The sequence below is a fragment of the Quercus robur genome, chromosome 6, assembly GCF_932294415.1.
Source record: "Quercus robur chromosome 6, dhQueRobu3.1, whole genome shotgun sequence".
Lineage (NCBI taxonomy): Eukaryota > Viridiplantae > Streptophyta > Magnoliopsida > Fagales > Fagaceae > Quercus > Quercus robur.
In genome coordinates, this window is record NC_065539.1 from 51,538,057 (window position 1) to 51,556,349 (window position 18,293).

The 18,293-nt window shown below is 31.6% G+C and overlaps 1 protein-coding gene across 1 annotated transcript; it reads right to left on the bottom strand.

Annotated features, from left to right (window-relative positions):
• Positions 1 to 7,392: 7,392 nt before the first annotated feature.
• Positions 7,393 to 9,758, bottom strand: LOC126689366 (probable membrane-associated kinase regulator 1). The gene is made up of 2 exons (XM_050384539.1): positions 8,672 to 9,758; positions 7,393 to 7,656 (listed from the first exon to the last, which is right to left on the bottom strand). Exons 1-2 carry the CDS (start codon positions 9,680 to 9,682, stop codon positions 7,654 to 7,656), a joined length of 1,014 nt encoding a protein of 337 aa, XP_050240496.1. The 5' UTR covers positions 9,683 to 9,758; the 3' UTR covers positions 7,393 to 7,653.
• Between the last annotated feature and the right edge of the window lie 8,535 nt (positions 9,759 to 18,293).

The following is an 18,293-nucleotide window of genomic DNA, read 5'->3' on the forward strand; positions in this document are numbered from 1 at the left end:
AGAAGAAAGGAGCACGTCAATATGTATATACTGGGGAGTGTCATGGCATGTGACCTGTCTCTAACTCCATGTGTGGAACCACTTTTTTGATCCACAAAGACAAAGAGGGTGAGATAATAGAGATTTCAATTTATTTATTTTTGACGTGAACCTATAAATCAGCTTTCATTTCCAAAAACCGCGGGCCCAAAATCTCAATCAAATGCCAATCCCTCTGAGCCCAAAAGGAAACAAAATATTTGCTTGGCAATTTCCCTTTTTTGTATTTGTGTATCAGTACCTGTCACAAACGATTCTCTTCTTCCACCAAAAATCTTAGTTATTAGTGTATTGTTATCATGTCATCCACGCTTATGTTTACTTTTTGGGTAAATTGTAAATTACTCCTCTAAAATTTAGAGGTGTTTAGATTTTACATCCTAAAATTTCAAAATTTGGATTTTACCCCTGAAGTTTGGAGTGTTTGGATTTTATACCCTGACGTTTCAAAATTTGGATTTTATCCCCTAAAGTTTGGAAGTGTTTAAACTTTACATCCACAAATTTTGAAACTTTAGGGTGTAAAATCCAAACACCCTTAAAATCCAAGTTCTGAAATGTTAGGGTATAAAATCTAAACACTCCCAAACTTCAGGGGGTAAAATCCAAATTCTAAAATTTTAGAGTGTAAAATCCAAATACCCCTAAATTTAATGGTGTAATTTGCAATTTACCCTTTAATGTTTATGTGAGAAGAAGAAATTACATGGCGCTAAGTTAATTACTCCAATAAAATTATTTTTTTCAAATATTATCCACTATCCACCTCTCCTCTCTCTTATTTTTGCTAAAATGTACGACACTTTAAAATTTTGGGATAATTAAACTTTATCACCCTAAATTATACCATAAATTACATTTTGCATTCTAAACTTTCAAAATGCATGGTTTGAAATTAGAACCCTAAACTTTAACTTGTATTACACTTTGCACCCGGTTAGAAAACCAAACTTCATGGTGTAACTAATCAGGAGTATAGTTTAGGGTGATAAAGCGTTTTATCTCCTTCGTTTTTAAGGAAGAGGGGCAATTGTGTTTTTCACGCGATGCCAAGCTTTTCTATCCAAGTTAACAATCCAATTAACGGTGGGGTGTAAAGTGTAACATGGGTTATAGTTCGGGTGTTAACCGTGCATTCTGAAAGTTTAGGGTGTAAAGTGTAATTTGGGGTATAATTTAAGGTAGTAAAGTATAATTTTCTCTAATATTTGTTCAATTCATTTCAAACCATAGTAATTCGAGTACTATGATTTGCTTAAAATGCTCCCTCTAAGTGGAGGAGGAATCTCAAGAGACCACTCACTCACAGCATGCTTAGACTCACACATGTAGTAAAAGAAATGTTTATATCTTTAACGAAAAACCCTCTGTGGATGCATATTTACTATTAAACTTTATATATTACAATTAATCAATTTGAGGGTACTTATATTAAGCTTTTTTCTTTTTTTTCTTTTTTTTTTAAGAGAAGGGTACTTATATTAAGCTAATATCCTAAACTTTCACATAGTCAATATAAGACTTGCAATATAGTACAAATAAGGATTGAAATTTGCACCCTAAATAAAATTAAATTTAATGAACTTGAACAAGAGTTATATAACAGATTTGGCCTTGATTAAGCTTAAAACTTCACATCTTTAATCTCACACAAAACACATTTTTCACTTTACACCTAAATGTTGCAAGAAAGCCACAAAAACACATCAAAATGATGAGTGACAATTACAGATGTGCTTCACAGTGCTTGAATTGAAAAGATTCATGCTAAACACAATCTTGGGACAGCAGATAAGTATTGTTTTTAATTGACTGGTAACAATGAACTTCACATGCTTATGTGCTCTGCATATTATATTTGCAAAATGAATCTTATTTATGTCACAAGACATCATGAGCACAACATAGTTGAGTTATCCTTATTGATCAGCCAATACATAAAAAAAATATTTAAGAGACAACATTGTTCATATTTTTTTTCACAATCGATTACTTAATATGTTATGATTGGAGTGACATTGTTCTTATCAAGTCCATTATTAATACCATTTTTATTAAGAACATGTTAATTAGGTCTTTGATTGCACTTGTTGAGGACGAATCAAGCGAGTTTCACTCTATTTGGAAGTAGTAAAAGTAAATAAACAAATATCCCTTTAATTGAATGTTGTGCAATTCTCTAAAACAAGTTGATCAATTGTATTTAAAAAAATCAACCTTAGTCAATACATTTACTGTCGTTAACATGACCCTTCTTATTATGTGCATCAATCACAAAAACGATATCAACAGTTGTGATAAATTAAATATATATATATTGATCGGTGAAACTTTCTTTCACACTATACTTCCTTTTGGGTGTTTTAGGACCCATTTGGTAATGTTGTTCTAATTACATTATTTGTATTTTTTGAAAAAATGTGTGGATAAAAAAATGTGTGAAAATACGTGTAATATTATTTAAAAACCGAAAATATATGTTTAAACACATATATCAAATAGCCATCAATTTCTAGAAAACAATAAGTTTTTTTTATTAGGGTAAACAGAAGTTATTCTTTGGCCTGCAATCTGTTGGGTAACTAAATGATACTACTAACCCTATGTCATTTTTATGAATCATTTTTGGTCTTTCTTTATTGCTTTTGAGAAACGACAGCAAAACGTACACATTCTAAAGGCAAGTGCTAGTGTGCTAGTGTGCCACTTGTCAAAGCCAAACTACTGGTCCATAATTCATAATGCACTAGCTTTGGACCTGTGGTAACTGCATAATGTTAGATTGTAGTGCCAGCTTTATAAGAGCAACAGTATAATGATAAGTTTAAAGTGACATTCAACCCACACAGTCACTGCCAAGGACACAAGCATATTATAGACGGACAAAAGATATATAAGCATATGATTATTCTACAGTACTAAAAAAATCCCAAACCACATAATATATATATATATATATATTTTTTTTTTTTTTTTTTTTTAAAAAGCACTCTATTTTTTTTTTTTTTTGTCTAAAGGAAAATAAATTAAACTAACTGGAAGAACAAAAATCAGGACAAAGCCTGTTACAGTAAGCACCCAAAGAGTCAGCCTCAATCAGAGGGATCAACTCTACAAGGGGAAAAGAATGAACAGAAAAATCAAAGGATTGAACCAGACCTAATTTAGCTAAACGATCCGCACATTTGTTAGCTTCCCGGAAAGTATGCTTAACACAAACCTGAGGGAATTGATCAATTAAGAGTTTGCAATCATCCAGAATGGGAGAAATCACAGTATTGCAATATGAAGAATTATTTAAAACATCCACCAGCGACTTTGCATCAAGTTCAATCAAAACAGCACAAACGTTCAGTTGACGGCAAAGCTGGAGACCATCCCCGAGAGCCCAAATTTCAGCCACAAAGCTGTCAGCTCTTCCAATCTTCCTAGAAAAACCCATCACCCAATTGCCACGATCATCCCTTATCAAACCACCACCAGCTGCATTGCCTGCCAAGCCACTTGCTGCACCGTCTGAATTGAGTTTAAACCAGCTCATATTTGGTTTTCCCCATCTGACTTGCTTAACCACCATATGAATATTACGATTTGGTTTTGAACCACAAAGCAGGAACTCAGTAGCTAATTTAGTTACCACCTTGTCAAGATTCGGATTGGGCCTTTTGTTGGAAAAACAAACATTGTTTCTCTGCTTCCATATCATCCATATCGCATAAGGGAAGAGAATGTTCCAAGGTAAAAAGCACTCTATTGAAGACGTGGCTAAAATTCTTTTTCAATATATATATTTTTTATCAAAAAATTTTCATTTTCAGTTTCAATACTGCATTTTTACTGAAGTGCAAGCCAAGAAAGCAAAAATGATATTAATGTCCTCCGTAGCCATAGGAGGTCCAAAAAATGTTGGTATTACGTAAAATGTTACAATTATCTTACATGACCGACGGTGATGTTTTACATGGTATTAGATTTTTTTTAGTCTCTCTATCATCTCTTGGAGAAATTATAAGGTCTTCATTGTGAACAAGTGACATGCTCCACTATTTCACTAAAAAATTTCCACTAGTTAATTTTTTTTTTTCTAACTCAGCAATTTTAAATAGATGAGAGTTTTTTAGTGAAATGGTGAACCACGTCACTTGTTCACCACGAAGATCTCATAATTTTTTCATCTCTTGGGACCACTGAGAAAACGAGTTAGATTCTAAAATCTACAAATCACTCTGGTGACTAGTTTCTCCACAAAAAAAAAAAAACTTTGGTGACTATGATTTGTCCACTACGAAGACCTTATAATTTCTCCATCTCTTGGGATCACTATGAAAAATGAGTTAGATTCTAAAATCTCCAAATCACTCTGGTGACTAGTTTCTAAAAAAAGAAAAACTCTAGTGACTATGACTTGTCCACCACGAGGAGTCGAAGACCTTATAGTTTCGCCATCTCTTCGGACCACTGAGAAAAACGAGTTAGATTCTAAAATTTTTGAATCACTATGGTGACTAGTTTCTCAAAAAAATAAAAAATAAAAGCAAAAACAAAAACTCTGGTGACTACGATTTGTTAGTATCCATTCTGATTTTTTGAACCGGAACAAAGTTTCTCTCCAAATTAGTTTGAAAAGAAATTCTACAAACTCCTCATATATTTTTATATTGAGTGTGAATTTTGAAAATCTAACTGTTAGATTGCATGTTTTTATTATATTTTTTATGCATGTAAAATTTCAAGAAAATTAAAGATCAATTGCTATCTCATCAAACAAATGTTAAAATTTCAAATTTTATGATTTAAAATTGCGTATAAAAAATAAGTTTATTAATTGAATAGTAATTAATATCCAATTTGAACGAAATTTGATATATATGTTAAGAACATAAGGAATATGAAATTCAACGATTAAATTTTTAAAATTCACACAAAAAATGATATATAAGAAGTTTGAAAAGTTTATCTTCAAACTAAATTGGAGAGAAACTTTATTCTTTGAATTGACATTGGCTAATTTAAAAGGGAGCAGCGAAAGAACAAATACAAATGTATGGTCCTGATTGCTTCATACAATCATGCACTTGGCCGTACTATAGTTGGTTACCCCATCGTTATCTCTTCTCTCTTTCCTTCTTCACCAATAATTGCCATTTGCCAAATTCATGCATCCAAATTGCGCGTGAAGTTCACGTCTCACAAATCATAAGACCGTACAATCATGCATGTATCTACTATGTTTATTTGTATGGAAAACCCAAGGAACAAGCCAAAATTTCACACATAATTTCAATACACAATAGTTCCACTTTTTATCAAATTCTGGTCCCATATATAAATAATATAATTTAAATACCTAATCATAAGTTCTATCATAAGTTCTTTTTTTTTTTTTTTTTTTTTGGAGGGGAATGTCTAATCATAAGTCCCTCAAATGTGTTATAAAATTAGATGTGAATTTGCGTGTGTTTGTAACAACTATATATACATTTATGATGATATACAACCATTCAGTTATCGTTAGAATTTGAGAATATGAGATACTTCAAAGTTCAAACAAGAGCATATGTGAGAATTTTGTGGTTTTAAATTTGTAAACTCTATATCAATTGCTACTTTTTTGTATATGAAATGAAGATATCAAGTGTTTGAATTCCTATTCCAAAATCTGAGATACTTCAAAGTTCAAACAAAAGTATGTGTGAGAATTTTGTGATTTTAAATCTTTAAGCTGTATATCAATTGCTTCCTTTTTGTGCCTGAAATGGAGATATAAAGTGTTTGAATCCTCATTCCACTTAAAACATACCAAGGAAAAAAAACACACATACACACAAATGAAACCCAATATGCTCTAATGGCATTCCACTCTCATTTGTGAGATTAGACTTAAGGACCCAATCCTTTTACTCACTTATAGAAAAGAAAACTAACTATGAAAAATGTAATTGTTGCAACTTGCCAGGAAGGTTGTGCTCACTAGCAAGAATTTACATCATCTAGCCTATGCTATTGATACAATCATATGGATTTTCTATCAAGAAAAGAATGTGGTCCAAGTGTAATATTTAATATTTTTCGATTAATTTTCCAAAATTACAAGCAAATAAAATTGTAGTGCTTTCTGTGTCTTTTTTTTTTTTTTTTCCTAGTTAATATTATTAGAAACATATAAAACCAGTCGCACCCTTTACCAACCATTGACCGTACGAATTGTAATTATTAGGTAATTATATTTGTGGAGCCAAATCTATCATTTCATATGAAAATTTATTTGGATTTTACTCAGTCAAACATGAATTAAGCTCATAGGAAAATGAATTACTAGAAAAATTGTCAGTGTGTCTTGCAAAATGAATTATTGAATTGACAAAATTGAAAGTTAGAGGATTGAAAAAAAAAATGTGAAAATTAGAGGGTCAGTTTTGCATTTTTTTCCTTTTTTGTTGGGGGGAGGGGAATGTCTAATCATAAGTTACTTCTCATATGTGTTATAAAATTATGTGTGAATTTGCGTGTGTTTGTAACAACTATATATACATTTATGATGATATACAACCATTCAGTTATCGTTCGAATTTGAGAATATGAGATACTTCTAAGTTCAAACAAAAGCATGTGTGAGAATTTTGTGGTTTTAAATTTATAAGCTCTATATCAATTGCTACCTTTTTGTGTATGAAATAGAGATATCAAGTGTTTGAATCCCTATTTCAAAATCTGAGATACTTCAAAGTTCAAACAAAAGCATGTGTGAGAATTTTGTGGTTTTAAATCTTTAAGCTCTATATCAATTACTTCCTTTTTGTGTCTGAAATGGAGATATAAAGTGTTTGAATCCTCATTCCACTTAAAATATACCAAGGAAAAAAAACACACATACACACACAAATGAAACCCAATATGCTCTAATGGCATTCCACTCTCATTTGTGAGATTAGACTTAAGGACCCAATCCTCCTTTTACTCACTTATAGAAAAGAAAACTAACTATGAAAAATGTAATTGTTGCAACTTGCCAGGAAGGTTGTTCTCACAAGCAAGAATTTACATCATCTAGCCTATGCTATTGATACAATCATATGGATTTTCTATCAAGAAAAGAATGTGGTCCAAGTGTAATATTTAATATTTTTCGATTAATTTTCCAAAATTACAAGTAAATAAAATTGATAGTGCTCTCTGTTTTTTTTTCTTTTTCCCAGTTAATATTATCAGGAACATATAAAACCCAGTCCCACCCTTTACGGCTTTACCAACCATTGCCCGTACGAATAGTACTTATTAGGTAATTATATTTGTGGATCCAGATCTATCATATCATATGAAAATTTATTTGGATTTTACACAGTCAAACATGAATAAGCTCATAGGAAAATGAATTACTAGAAAAATTGTCGATGTGTCTTCACGCGTTTAACAAAGAGCGTTGAAATTCTAAAAATATTTATTACTCATAATTGAAAATTTTGAAAATGTCGTAAATGAAACTTCGTAGCACTGCCCTCACTCAATAAATAAAATGTGTCGCCGTCTTATCCGATGGGGAAAGCTGACTGATGCTTCATTAATTCAAAAGCACTTGGATGATTCCACGGAAAACAAAATACTTCTTCTTTCTTTTTACTACAAAGTCAGAAATTCAAAATCCACATCAATGAGTAAAACAAAAACATAGGAGTACTCTATGAATTATCAACGTAAAAAGTCATCTTGAAAGTAGTGACAGCCAAAAAACACCTCGTGGTAGCCATTTCGGCAAGCAGGTTTACGTTTCAGAAAAACGACAAATGTACATAACTATGGCGTAAAAGCAAATGCAACGTCCTCCTGTTGATGATTAATAATTTATTTTAAGAAAAATTTGATATTATTTTTATAAAAAATAAAAAAATTTATCAAAATATAAATTGTTTTTTTTTTTTCATAAAAATTTTATTTAAATGAGTTATTAACTATTGTCGTAAGAAGATCCGTTAACATTTCTCAAAATTTAAACATATGAGAAAAAAAAGAAAAAAGGAAAAAGATGAAAAGTTGAATTGTTGTTTTCAAACAGTCAAACTAAGACTTAGTTTGGATAGTTTCAGTGGGCGTTGCGTGTTTGTGTTTAATTTCTGTGGGTCTTGTGCACAGTTCAGAGAACCCACAAGTACAGAATTTAGTAAAATCATCTTTAAAATTGAGTCCTATACTATTTACATATTAAAATTTTTTTTTTACAATATTTTTAGTTTTTAATAATAAAAGGTATCTATTATTTTTTTACAATATTTTTAGTTTTTAGTAAAAAACGGTATCCAAAAAATCTTATAAGAATCATCAAATCTGATGAGGATTTCAAGTTCCAAAGGCTTGGATTCCAAACTAGATTTTCCCATTAATACATTGATACATTGATACAATACGAATGTTACACAGATCACATCACATGTAGCTTTTTACTTCACGTTAGGAAGGAAAAAAAAAAAAAGTCAAATACTTTTTCTTAACCTTTTTACTTATTGCATAATAGCAACAAAAGTGACAACACACAAAGCTAGATTCAAAAAAAAAAAAAATCTTAGGAAACTAAAAATTACTGCTAAATATAATCAGTTAATTTTGATTCATATCTCAAATTTCAAATCTCATTACTGACCATGGTCTTGTTCTGAATCATGGAGTTCTTGCAATGAGCAATTGCACCTTGAATTGCACTCTGTAACTCCTCCATCGACGACGTGTCGCTGTTATACATTCCTCCAACCTTACTCGTCCCTGTACTCGTACCCGTACTCGTACCCATGAACCCGGTTCGACTAAGCACACCCGAATGGCTCGGTGAGGACCTCATCGAAGATGGACAGCTCGAAACACAGCTTTTCCTACGTGGGTACCTCAAATTCCCCGAAAAAGATTGAGAGATTAATCCACTAACACTTTCTTTCCTCGTACTGATCTTATCACTGTGTTCTTTCGCAGCTAACAAAGACACAGTTCTCGCCGTTGTAGAACTCGTCGTAACAAGTCCTCCTCCTCCTCCTCCTCCTCCCATTTTTTGTTGTTGCTGTTGTTGTTTTTGGGAGAGTTTTTCATACAAAGGCTTCACTTTCTTCAAATACTTTCGTATAACCTCTTTGGCTGTAGAGCTCGTTCTTTTCACTGATGAACCGGATACAGTATCTGGGTCACGTGTCTTTGGATCTTTTTTGAACACAGATGAGAATCTTGACAATGAGAAATACTTGGGTTTCTTGATCTGGGTGTTAGGGTTGTGAAGGCGTTTGAACTCGTCGTCCTCAGTGACTGAGCTGGGTCTCGATGAGTCACACTCGGCCAGCAATAAGAGGTCGCTGTTGAAGGAAGAGTGAGAGTCGTTGGAGCTACCTGTGGAGTCACGAGAGGCGGTGGTGGTGGTGTCTGAGGAGGAAGAGGTGCTTGAGGAAGCTAAGAGGAGAGTACGGACCATGGAGAGGCGAGGAGAGGTGTGGAGAGGTAAGAGTTGGCCTTTGTAGAAGAGCTCGTCGGCTGGACAGAGAGTGGTGGAGGATCTGCGTGGGGAGAGAGAGATGGTGAACTCGAAGTCTGAGGAGGAAGAGGATGAGAATGAGTGGGATGGTGAAGGTGGGAGGGTGTGGGATTTGGAGGGTCTCTCTGTTCTCCTACCCATTGTTGATTGCTACATCATCTGTCTATAGTGTTGAGAGAGAGAGAGAGAGAGATGGATTTGAGAGCAAAGTTTGGAAGGGACTCGAATGGGTACTTCTTATAATGGTTTTGAGAGGTAGATTGACCCATACTTTTTTTTTTGGCCTTTTCCTTTTTACCTGTACTAAATTACTAATGCTACTTTTATTATCTACCTATCATAATAAAAGTTGGGTTACTAAACTTATTATTCCGAAACTTAACTTTAAAATTTCCAATGAGTAAATTTGGGCCATGCTAAGGGAAATTTTGAATTTTCTTTCGTTTAATTATGTATCTACTGAATGTTTGGTAACCATGCATACAACTGTAGGACTATTTACATCCAATAAATGGTCTGGTACTCAAAAGAATAGGCTTTTGAAGGAGGCTTTAAAAGCTTCCTCCCGCATTAAAAACTAACAAAAGTTCATTAAAATCTAAGACTTTAGGTTAATGTGGCTCAACAATATTATTGAATTCAAAAACTTATTGGGTGGTTTTGAAAAGTTAATGAAACCCAAAAAAAAAAAAAAAAAAAAGGTAGGATGAAAATATTTGACATGACCCAATAGGTTAAGGTTTAAGTTTAATAAGTTCGTATCAAATTCAGATCTATACTAATAGATTCGTTAAATAAACAAGCCATTCCAAGTTTGACCCATGAAGCTCATTTGAGCCATTTGACCCATTTAATTGAATTTCAAATCTACCAATTTATTTTGAAAAATTTATTAGATCCGTCATGTACTCGTGTTAAGTTGTGTATTGACCATAACATGACTCATTTATTAAATAAGTTAAGCGAATCATGTATTATCATACAACTTATTTAATAAACAAGTTGTGTTAGAGTCAACTAATCATATCACGATAAATAAATGTGTTATATTCATATTAACTTTTTTTAAAATTTTTGAGAGAGTTTCAACTTATGGCGTTTACTTCTGATAATAATTTTTTATCACCAAACTAAGATACTAATTAATTTTTTGTATAAGTGGAGATTAAACTCTAAATTTTCTATACAATTATCAACATTTTTATCAATTGAGCTAACTAAAACCCACAAATTCATACTAACCCTATATAGTTATAAGTAGACACAACAAGACAACTAATATACCCACGTTGTGGGGGGAAATCAAAAGTTACTTTGTTGGTGGTCCATGCGCACAAGAGGTTGGCCGAGGAAGGAACGGGCCACCAGTTTCCGTGGTGATTAATTAGGCAAGTGGGTGGGTTGTGTTTTCTTAATTAATTTTTACACTTCACCTTTTTCACGTTAAATAGCTGGGTGTTGGAAAATGGTGGATCTGGGGTTTCTGATGGAATCACATGGGTGAGTTCGAAACGTCTCTTTCACTGCCTTCGTATCCCCGCCCTGTGTTATTTGTGTGATCAGTCATGTGTTTGTGATTTAGACATGGTTAGGTGTCACGTGCCCTAATCATGAAATGTAGGGGTTTAGATCATGGGTTTGATGAACTCTCAGAAAGGTTGAGTTTTGATATTTTTATAAAGGGATGATCTCTTTGTTGGTTTCGTTTTTTTTTTTTTTTTTTTTTTGGGGGGGGGGGGGGGGGGGGGTAATTGGGACACCAAAGGTTGCTGTAAATTACTAATTATAGTGTGAGCAATGTGTGCTGACTGCTGACTCATATCACACTTGTTGAGTTGTTTCGATCTGAAGTGTGACTATTTTTTTTTTTACATTCTTTTAGTGAGTTTAGACCCATTAAACACAGCTGTTTAGGCCCTAAAAGATGTGAATTTTATGATGATTAGTTGTTTGTGAGTGGTGACTTGTGTTATTATATTGCATGCATGTAATGGGTCAACGTGACTTGTTTCCTTTTTATTAACTTTTACAATGTCTTTTCGATACTTCTTTTTCTTTTCCATCCATTTATTACAAAACTTGTTGACAGATGCATTTATTAATAAATTTTTTTATAGAAAAAAAATTATTAATATTTTAATAAGTTTTTTTATTTTTCATAAAAGTCGAGTCAAAACTTTCCTTTAAAAGTTTATAAAAAATTATCTTAAAAATACCCATTAACGGAACTCTTATACGAAATCAAATGGATTAACAAAGATGCTTAGTGTTTTTCACACAAACCAAAAAAAAAAAAAAAAAAAAAATGCAGATGCTCAAACCGGTGGATCCGCAGCATTAACTAATTATTAGATGCTTTGATTAGAAGGAACATTTTATGTATTATCTTTATGTAGCAGTTTGATATTAACATGAAATTTTTATCAATTTAGGGTCTGTAGCTGTAATTAAGCTTTTAAAATATTGATACCAACTATCTCAGTCTCGAGGAAATTAAACAGACTTCACGTGAGAGAGAAGCATCGACTTAAATATTAATACATTATACTATTATTCATTAGGTTGGACTGTTATCGAATTACAAGTTAGATTAGATTCTCAAGACTTGATAATAATCCCAACATGAATAACAATGTTATATATTATTATACTAAGAAATTTATTTACTGTCAGGCAACGAACTAGCATTGGACTTCGAACTATATATATGTATCTTTACTGCTGCAATCTTGTCGTTAATTTCGTGACAATAATTATTATATAATTAATCTTTTGTACCTTAAATACATCGAAGTACCTAATCATGCCATCAAGAAGTTCGAGGCTTCAAAAAGCCAAGATCAGAAAAAGAAGGTTATATGGAGATTGGAGGCCTTGCCTTAAGGTAGTAAAGACTAAAGACCAAAGAGAAAGAAGAAAATATTATCATCAACAGGTTTAGTGAATTTATGAAAAGGGAATTTGAAACAGATTTTATAAAGAAAAACCAGAAAAAGAATTATAAGAGATTGCAATTGCATATTACTATTAGATCCAATCTACAAATTGCAGGTATTTTGGTTAGTTGGTTTAGTGGTAACTTAAAAGTCATTGCTTCACGCATGAAGGTTGACATTAATAATATTTATAGGATTTCTTTTTGATGGATTAACAAAGTTATAGCCACTTTTCGTGTTAGAACTAATATGCAGAAATGAAAAAGTTGAAATTTGGAAATTTGGGCAGCAAATAATTCTTTGCAGGTTGTGAATGAATTAAACTCTTTTATGAACAATTTGGATTCGATTAGATAAAAAAAATTGTTTATGTTTATTTATGTAACAAAAGAGTCAAGATCAAGTGCAGACTTAGGCTCAACTACTAAATAAGCTAAATTCAAAATAATGTATTCATGATGAAGGGGGAAAAAAACTCCATGAGTATAAATTTATTTTTATATATAAAGACTTGATAGGGTTAAGTTTGTAAAATGAATTCATAAGGTATTAAATTATTATTTGTTATTTATTACTAATATATATAGTTCATTTTGAAAAAAAATATATATATACATTTTAACAAGTTTGGTGAATCTAATTTGTATGTATTCATGAATGAAAATAATTTTATTTAGTTAAATCCATAATATAATTTATATTTTAATTTATTTATTAATTATAAACACAGAATTTGTGAAGAGATACAAATTTTAGTCATAGTTTATAATATATATTATAACAAACAAATTAATCAAGTAACTCATAAACAAGTTTAAACTTATTTAATAGGAATATAAAAAAGTGTTAACATGAAATTTGCTTTGTTGATAAGCTTTATAATTAGCATAGCTCATATTTGAAATAAAATAAAATTAATGAACGATCCTCAATTATTAATACCGATCAGCATAAATTATCAAACCTATCAGAAATTATTCACTAATTCAAAGGCGCAATGGGAATTCATCCAGTAAACTTAACCTAAATATAACAATAAATAAACTGCTTACTAGTTTTAGGCTTTCTTTTTGCACATGGACTTGGATTAGCTTAGCTGATTACTAGATTTGTCTGTATTGAATTGGAGTTATCCTAACTCTATGTTTCTTACTCTTTGGATCCGAGTTGAGGATATATTATGTAATCTAATATTATGTTCAATGCAAGTTTGCATTGTTTAATTTGATATTGGATTTTTTTTTTAATAAAAATGATAATTTATTAAAATGCACAATAGACATTAGTATAATGCTAAGTCCATGTTTTTTTTCGACGTAGGATTATCTACTCGTATAATTGGAATAGAATGTTTTGGTATCCAATATCCATTTTTCATCACTATTTTCAAAACTATCATATTGCTTAGTTAAATATTTTCTAAAAATAAAAGTTAGTGACAAAAAGTATTCTTACAAATTATTATAAGATATATTGAAACAAACAAAAAAATTAATGGGTAAAATAGTCAAGTTGAAAAAAATATTTTGAATATATAGCTAATTCCATAACCCGTATATTTATTAATAGTTATAATTATAACAAAACTTTTTCAAATAAAAAAATCATATTGAGACAGTTAATTATTTGAACAAAAAAAAAGTATTATACAATGGAATCTAAACATGTTTGTATGCGATATTTATAAACATATGCATGACACGTACGTCCATGAGGCTAGTTACTTTTTTTTTTTTTTTTTTTTTTTGAGAAACTAGGCTAGTTACTTATGTTGGGCTATAAGAGAGTATGGTTGTGTTTTTAACAGGAGATTTTTTGAAATTTAGTCCATGAAGCAAGGGCTTAGGTTGCTAGGCCCAAAATTTTTGGTCCATTTTTAGTCCATTGTGAATATTTTGTACGGAATAAAAATATCGTTGTTTCAAATTAAGATTTGGTGTGTTGTGTTGAAAGAGAAAAATTGTATTATCGCATCTTATATTTTTTTTCATGTAAATAGTGAAATCATTGCAATTTCGTGCATATAGAAAAATTGTTGAACCACAAAAATATTACCTTGCATGATTTTTTTAAAACATATATTTCTTTTTATTTTTGCATCTCATAATCACTGATCTAAAATTTTCGTGTATATTCCCGCAACTTATTAGGGCAAAGTAAATAATTTAGTGCAAAATAACCAGCAAAGGGTGCTTAATAAAAAAACCCAGCGAACTTTATGGATTTCAGGCACCTTATGGAATGCAGCTGGACCATCCAAGTGTGCCACATCTTCTATGAAGCTAATGGCTGCGCAGATGCTTTAGCAAAGAGGAGAAACCAACAACATTGTTTTTTGAAAACCTACGATATCTATTCCGCTTTTGTATATGTAACTTTTGTATGGGATATGGAAAATCTTAGAACTAGTAGACTATGTCCTCTAAAGCTTGAACTGCATGTTGTTGTATAAACTCTTATATATATAATCAAATAATACTCTCCCTTTTATCAAAAACAAAAAAAACAAAAAAAAACCAGCGAATGGGTGGTTATTTCTGTCTCTGGGAATACAAACAAAGATGAAAGAACCATTGATGCATACAATGATTACTTGGGAGGGCAAGCCAATGATCGATCGATGTGTCCATTGGAGTGTCAGAGATACTCTTATCTTTTTTTTAATCTTCTGTGCATGTTTGATTTTGGGACCTTGAATTAGCAATCTATTATACTTAAATTACCAATTTTAATTGGAGGAGATATTTAGGAAATCCAAAGGTCGAAGTTTGTGTACAAGAAAAAGAGAGCTAGCTAATCCTAATCCAACTGGGTACAGTACAACAGGGAGCACAGAACCTTACAGTTGGTGAATGAGATTGACTAGAGATGGGGCGGCTGGCTCTACATGCTGCTGCCGTGTTGCACATTTACTGCTCATTCTAGAGTTGTCTTTTTCCAGGATGATTAACTGGTCCCAAACAAGATCATCTTTATCTTCTTCCCATTATTAAAGTTATCCTGGGAATACAAACTAGAAAGCCCTACATATTGGGTTGAGACTTGAGAGAGAATGATGCCATAATTAGCGGTGCTGGTTAAGGGCAGAAAAAAACAAAAAATATTTGTTAGAAAAAGTAAAAAAATCCTAAAATAGCACTTGTAAACTGAAAAGGTAACATAAATTGAGAAAGATGACACAATTTTTTCCAGAAAAAGGTGTACTTAATGGGCACCGTACGGTGCCCGTTAACACAACCCATTATATAAACAAAAACAACAATTGAGCCAGAGCTAGCTGGTATTCCCCAAAACGCTTTGAGGTGCAACCATTCGAAAAAAATGTTTTTATTTTCTATATAAACAAAGTCGTTCGTTATTATTATATGAATTGAAAAAAATAAAAATATATGAATTACTAGTTCAGCAAATTTGGATTATTATATATCACTTGTGTGGTACAAAATCGTGGTGTAACATATATTCTCCCCATTCTGGTCGTTGTAGTGACTAGTACTCGACCATTGGCTTGAGGCAATTTTCAATATTAAGGAATTTTTTTTGTTTTTGTTTTCAATATGTATATATATACTCGATAGTTGAAAGATGTGGGAGATTTAAGCCTTGGACATTTCTATTAGAAATGTCAAGAGGTGTCAATTGAATTGCAGTTCTCTTGACAACAATATGAGACTAGTTAGTAGTTACTCTTAATCCCAGTTTCAATACAATATGATGCAAGAAATGAGGGCTAAAGAATAGAATGCAAGCGAAATTAGTTTGTGGGCTTGATTTTACCCGCAAGTCCGCAACAATCCTTACACACAAGATGCTGAATGGATGCGTGCTTTTCACAAAGTTGAACTAAAGATTTTGGGCAGCTAGCTTTTTGTTGGGCTCCGTCAGGGTCTAAGATGTGCTTAAGGGTTGATCCATGACTTGGAAGCCCCAAAAAAATTAAAAGCCCATCTTCTCCCAAATTATGCTAGCCCAACCTACCATTAATTAGGGGGCCTGACTCATATCTTGATTCATGACATTTTAAAACGATCAATCTTTGACTTAAGAAAGAAAAAGAAAAAGCTCAAGCTAAAAAACAAAAAAAGGCCCACTTTCATTTAAATTTTGAAATGAAAATCAACTTATTTTATTATTCAGCTTATTTTTGCTATTATTTATAGGTTTTATTACACTTTTTGATACTATTCATGGGTTTCACTATAATTTTTACCTTTATGTACAATACTTTTTAGCAAAAAGTTTTCAATTTCAGTTAAGGATCCGTTTGGGAACATCTTATTTAGCTAAAACTGAAAACTTTTTGTTGAAAGTACGGTAGATAAGTCTAAAAGGTAGTTGAAATAGTACATTGAGACCTATGAATAGTACCAAAAAGTACAATGAGACCCATAAATAGTAGCAAAAATAAACTAAATAGTAGTAAAAATAAACTAAATAGTAAAAAAAACTGATTTTTTAAGCTAATGCCAAACGTACACTAAAATAAGCTGATCCAAATTGACATTAAGTGTGTGTTTAGCTAAAACAATGGTGGGTCCCGTGTACCATTTACGGGACCTGTAAGTATTTTTTTTCAAAAAAACAATTTTAAAACTGAGTTTTACGGTACTATTTACCCATTTAAAAATTAATTTACCATAATATTATTAATTTTTAATAATAAACGGCATTCAAATCACCTAAAATTTGAACTTGTTTGTTCAGTCCAGTTCAAGCACCTCGATACTGATTCTCAAAAAAAAAAAAAAAAAGCACCTCGCTACTAGTTTATGTTTATCTACTTTATCTTTTTTTTCTTCTTTTCTTTTTGGTCTCACACCATTTTCAACTTCTTCTTCTTTTTAGTTGAGAAGGACACCATTTTCAACTTGATTAGACGTTTCTTTATGTCATAAGTTATGGATAAGTTTTTTTTTTTTGTTTTTTTGTTTTGGTGAGAAACAGTTATGGATAAGTCCTCTGTAAGAAAATTCTTTGTGTGTGTCTCTCAAAAACTTTGTTTAGTTATGGATAAGTCTAATGTTTTTAATTGGATTCCATTCTTACAAAATATAAGATTTTGGAGATAAGATCATATAAGTGGCCATGGACTCATCACCATCGGGCCTGCTGGCCCAAGTGGTATCTAGTCAACTAAGTGACTTTAAGCTCAAGGTTCTAGCCCCTGCATAAATATTTATCCAGTAAAAAAAAAAAAAAAAAAAAAGAAAGTGGCCATGGACTCATCGCTGTTTTATAACCTACTAGCCCAATGAACCTGGATGGAAAAAAAAATAATAAAAAATAAAAGAAAGTGATAAGGGAGTCTTGAATAGACTTGAGAGTGATTTTTTTTTTTTTTTAAATTTTTATAAGAATGAAAGTGATACAGGTGATAAAAGTACTAAAAGTTAGGCTCTTTTAGATATACACTACTGTCTGTTTATTTAAAATATTCTCCCATCTTCTTGTATGTGTGTTAAAATACTTAATATTCTTAAAAAAAAAAAAAAAAGTGATAAGAGTAAGAGAGATTGGAATTCATGCTTATAATAAAGCATATTATCACCTTCATGAAGCACATTAATACCAATTCTCTCTCTCTCTCTCTCTCTCTCTCTCTCTCTCCACAATCTTCATAACTCATGAGGCAGGATTGTTAATTTGAGAGTTAATGGTGGTGCATGAGAGTAAAACACTCTTCAAGTCTTAGATGGAGTTTGCTCCCCTAGACCATGAATGCACTATCTTTGTGGATTCCGTTGTTTGAATTAATAAAATTGTTTAATTCAACCTATTAAAAAAAATCACCTCAATTTAAACCAAATTTACAAAAT

Coding starts and splice junctions, on each gene's coding strand:
- LOC126689366 (XM_050384539.1), bottom strand. CDS start 9,682: ATGGGTAGGAGAACAGAGAGACCCTCCAAATCCCACACCCTCCCACCT.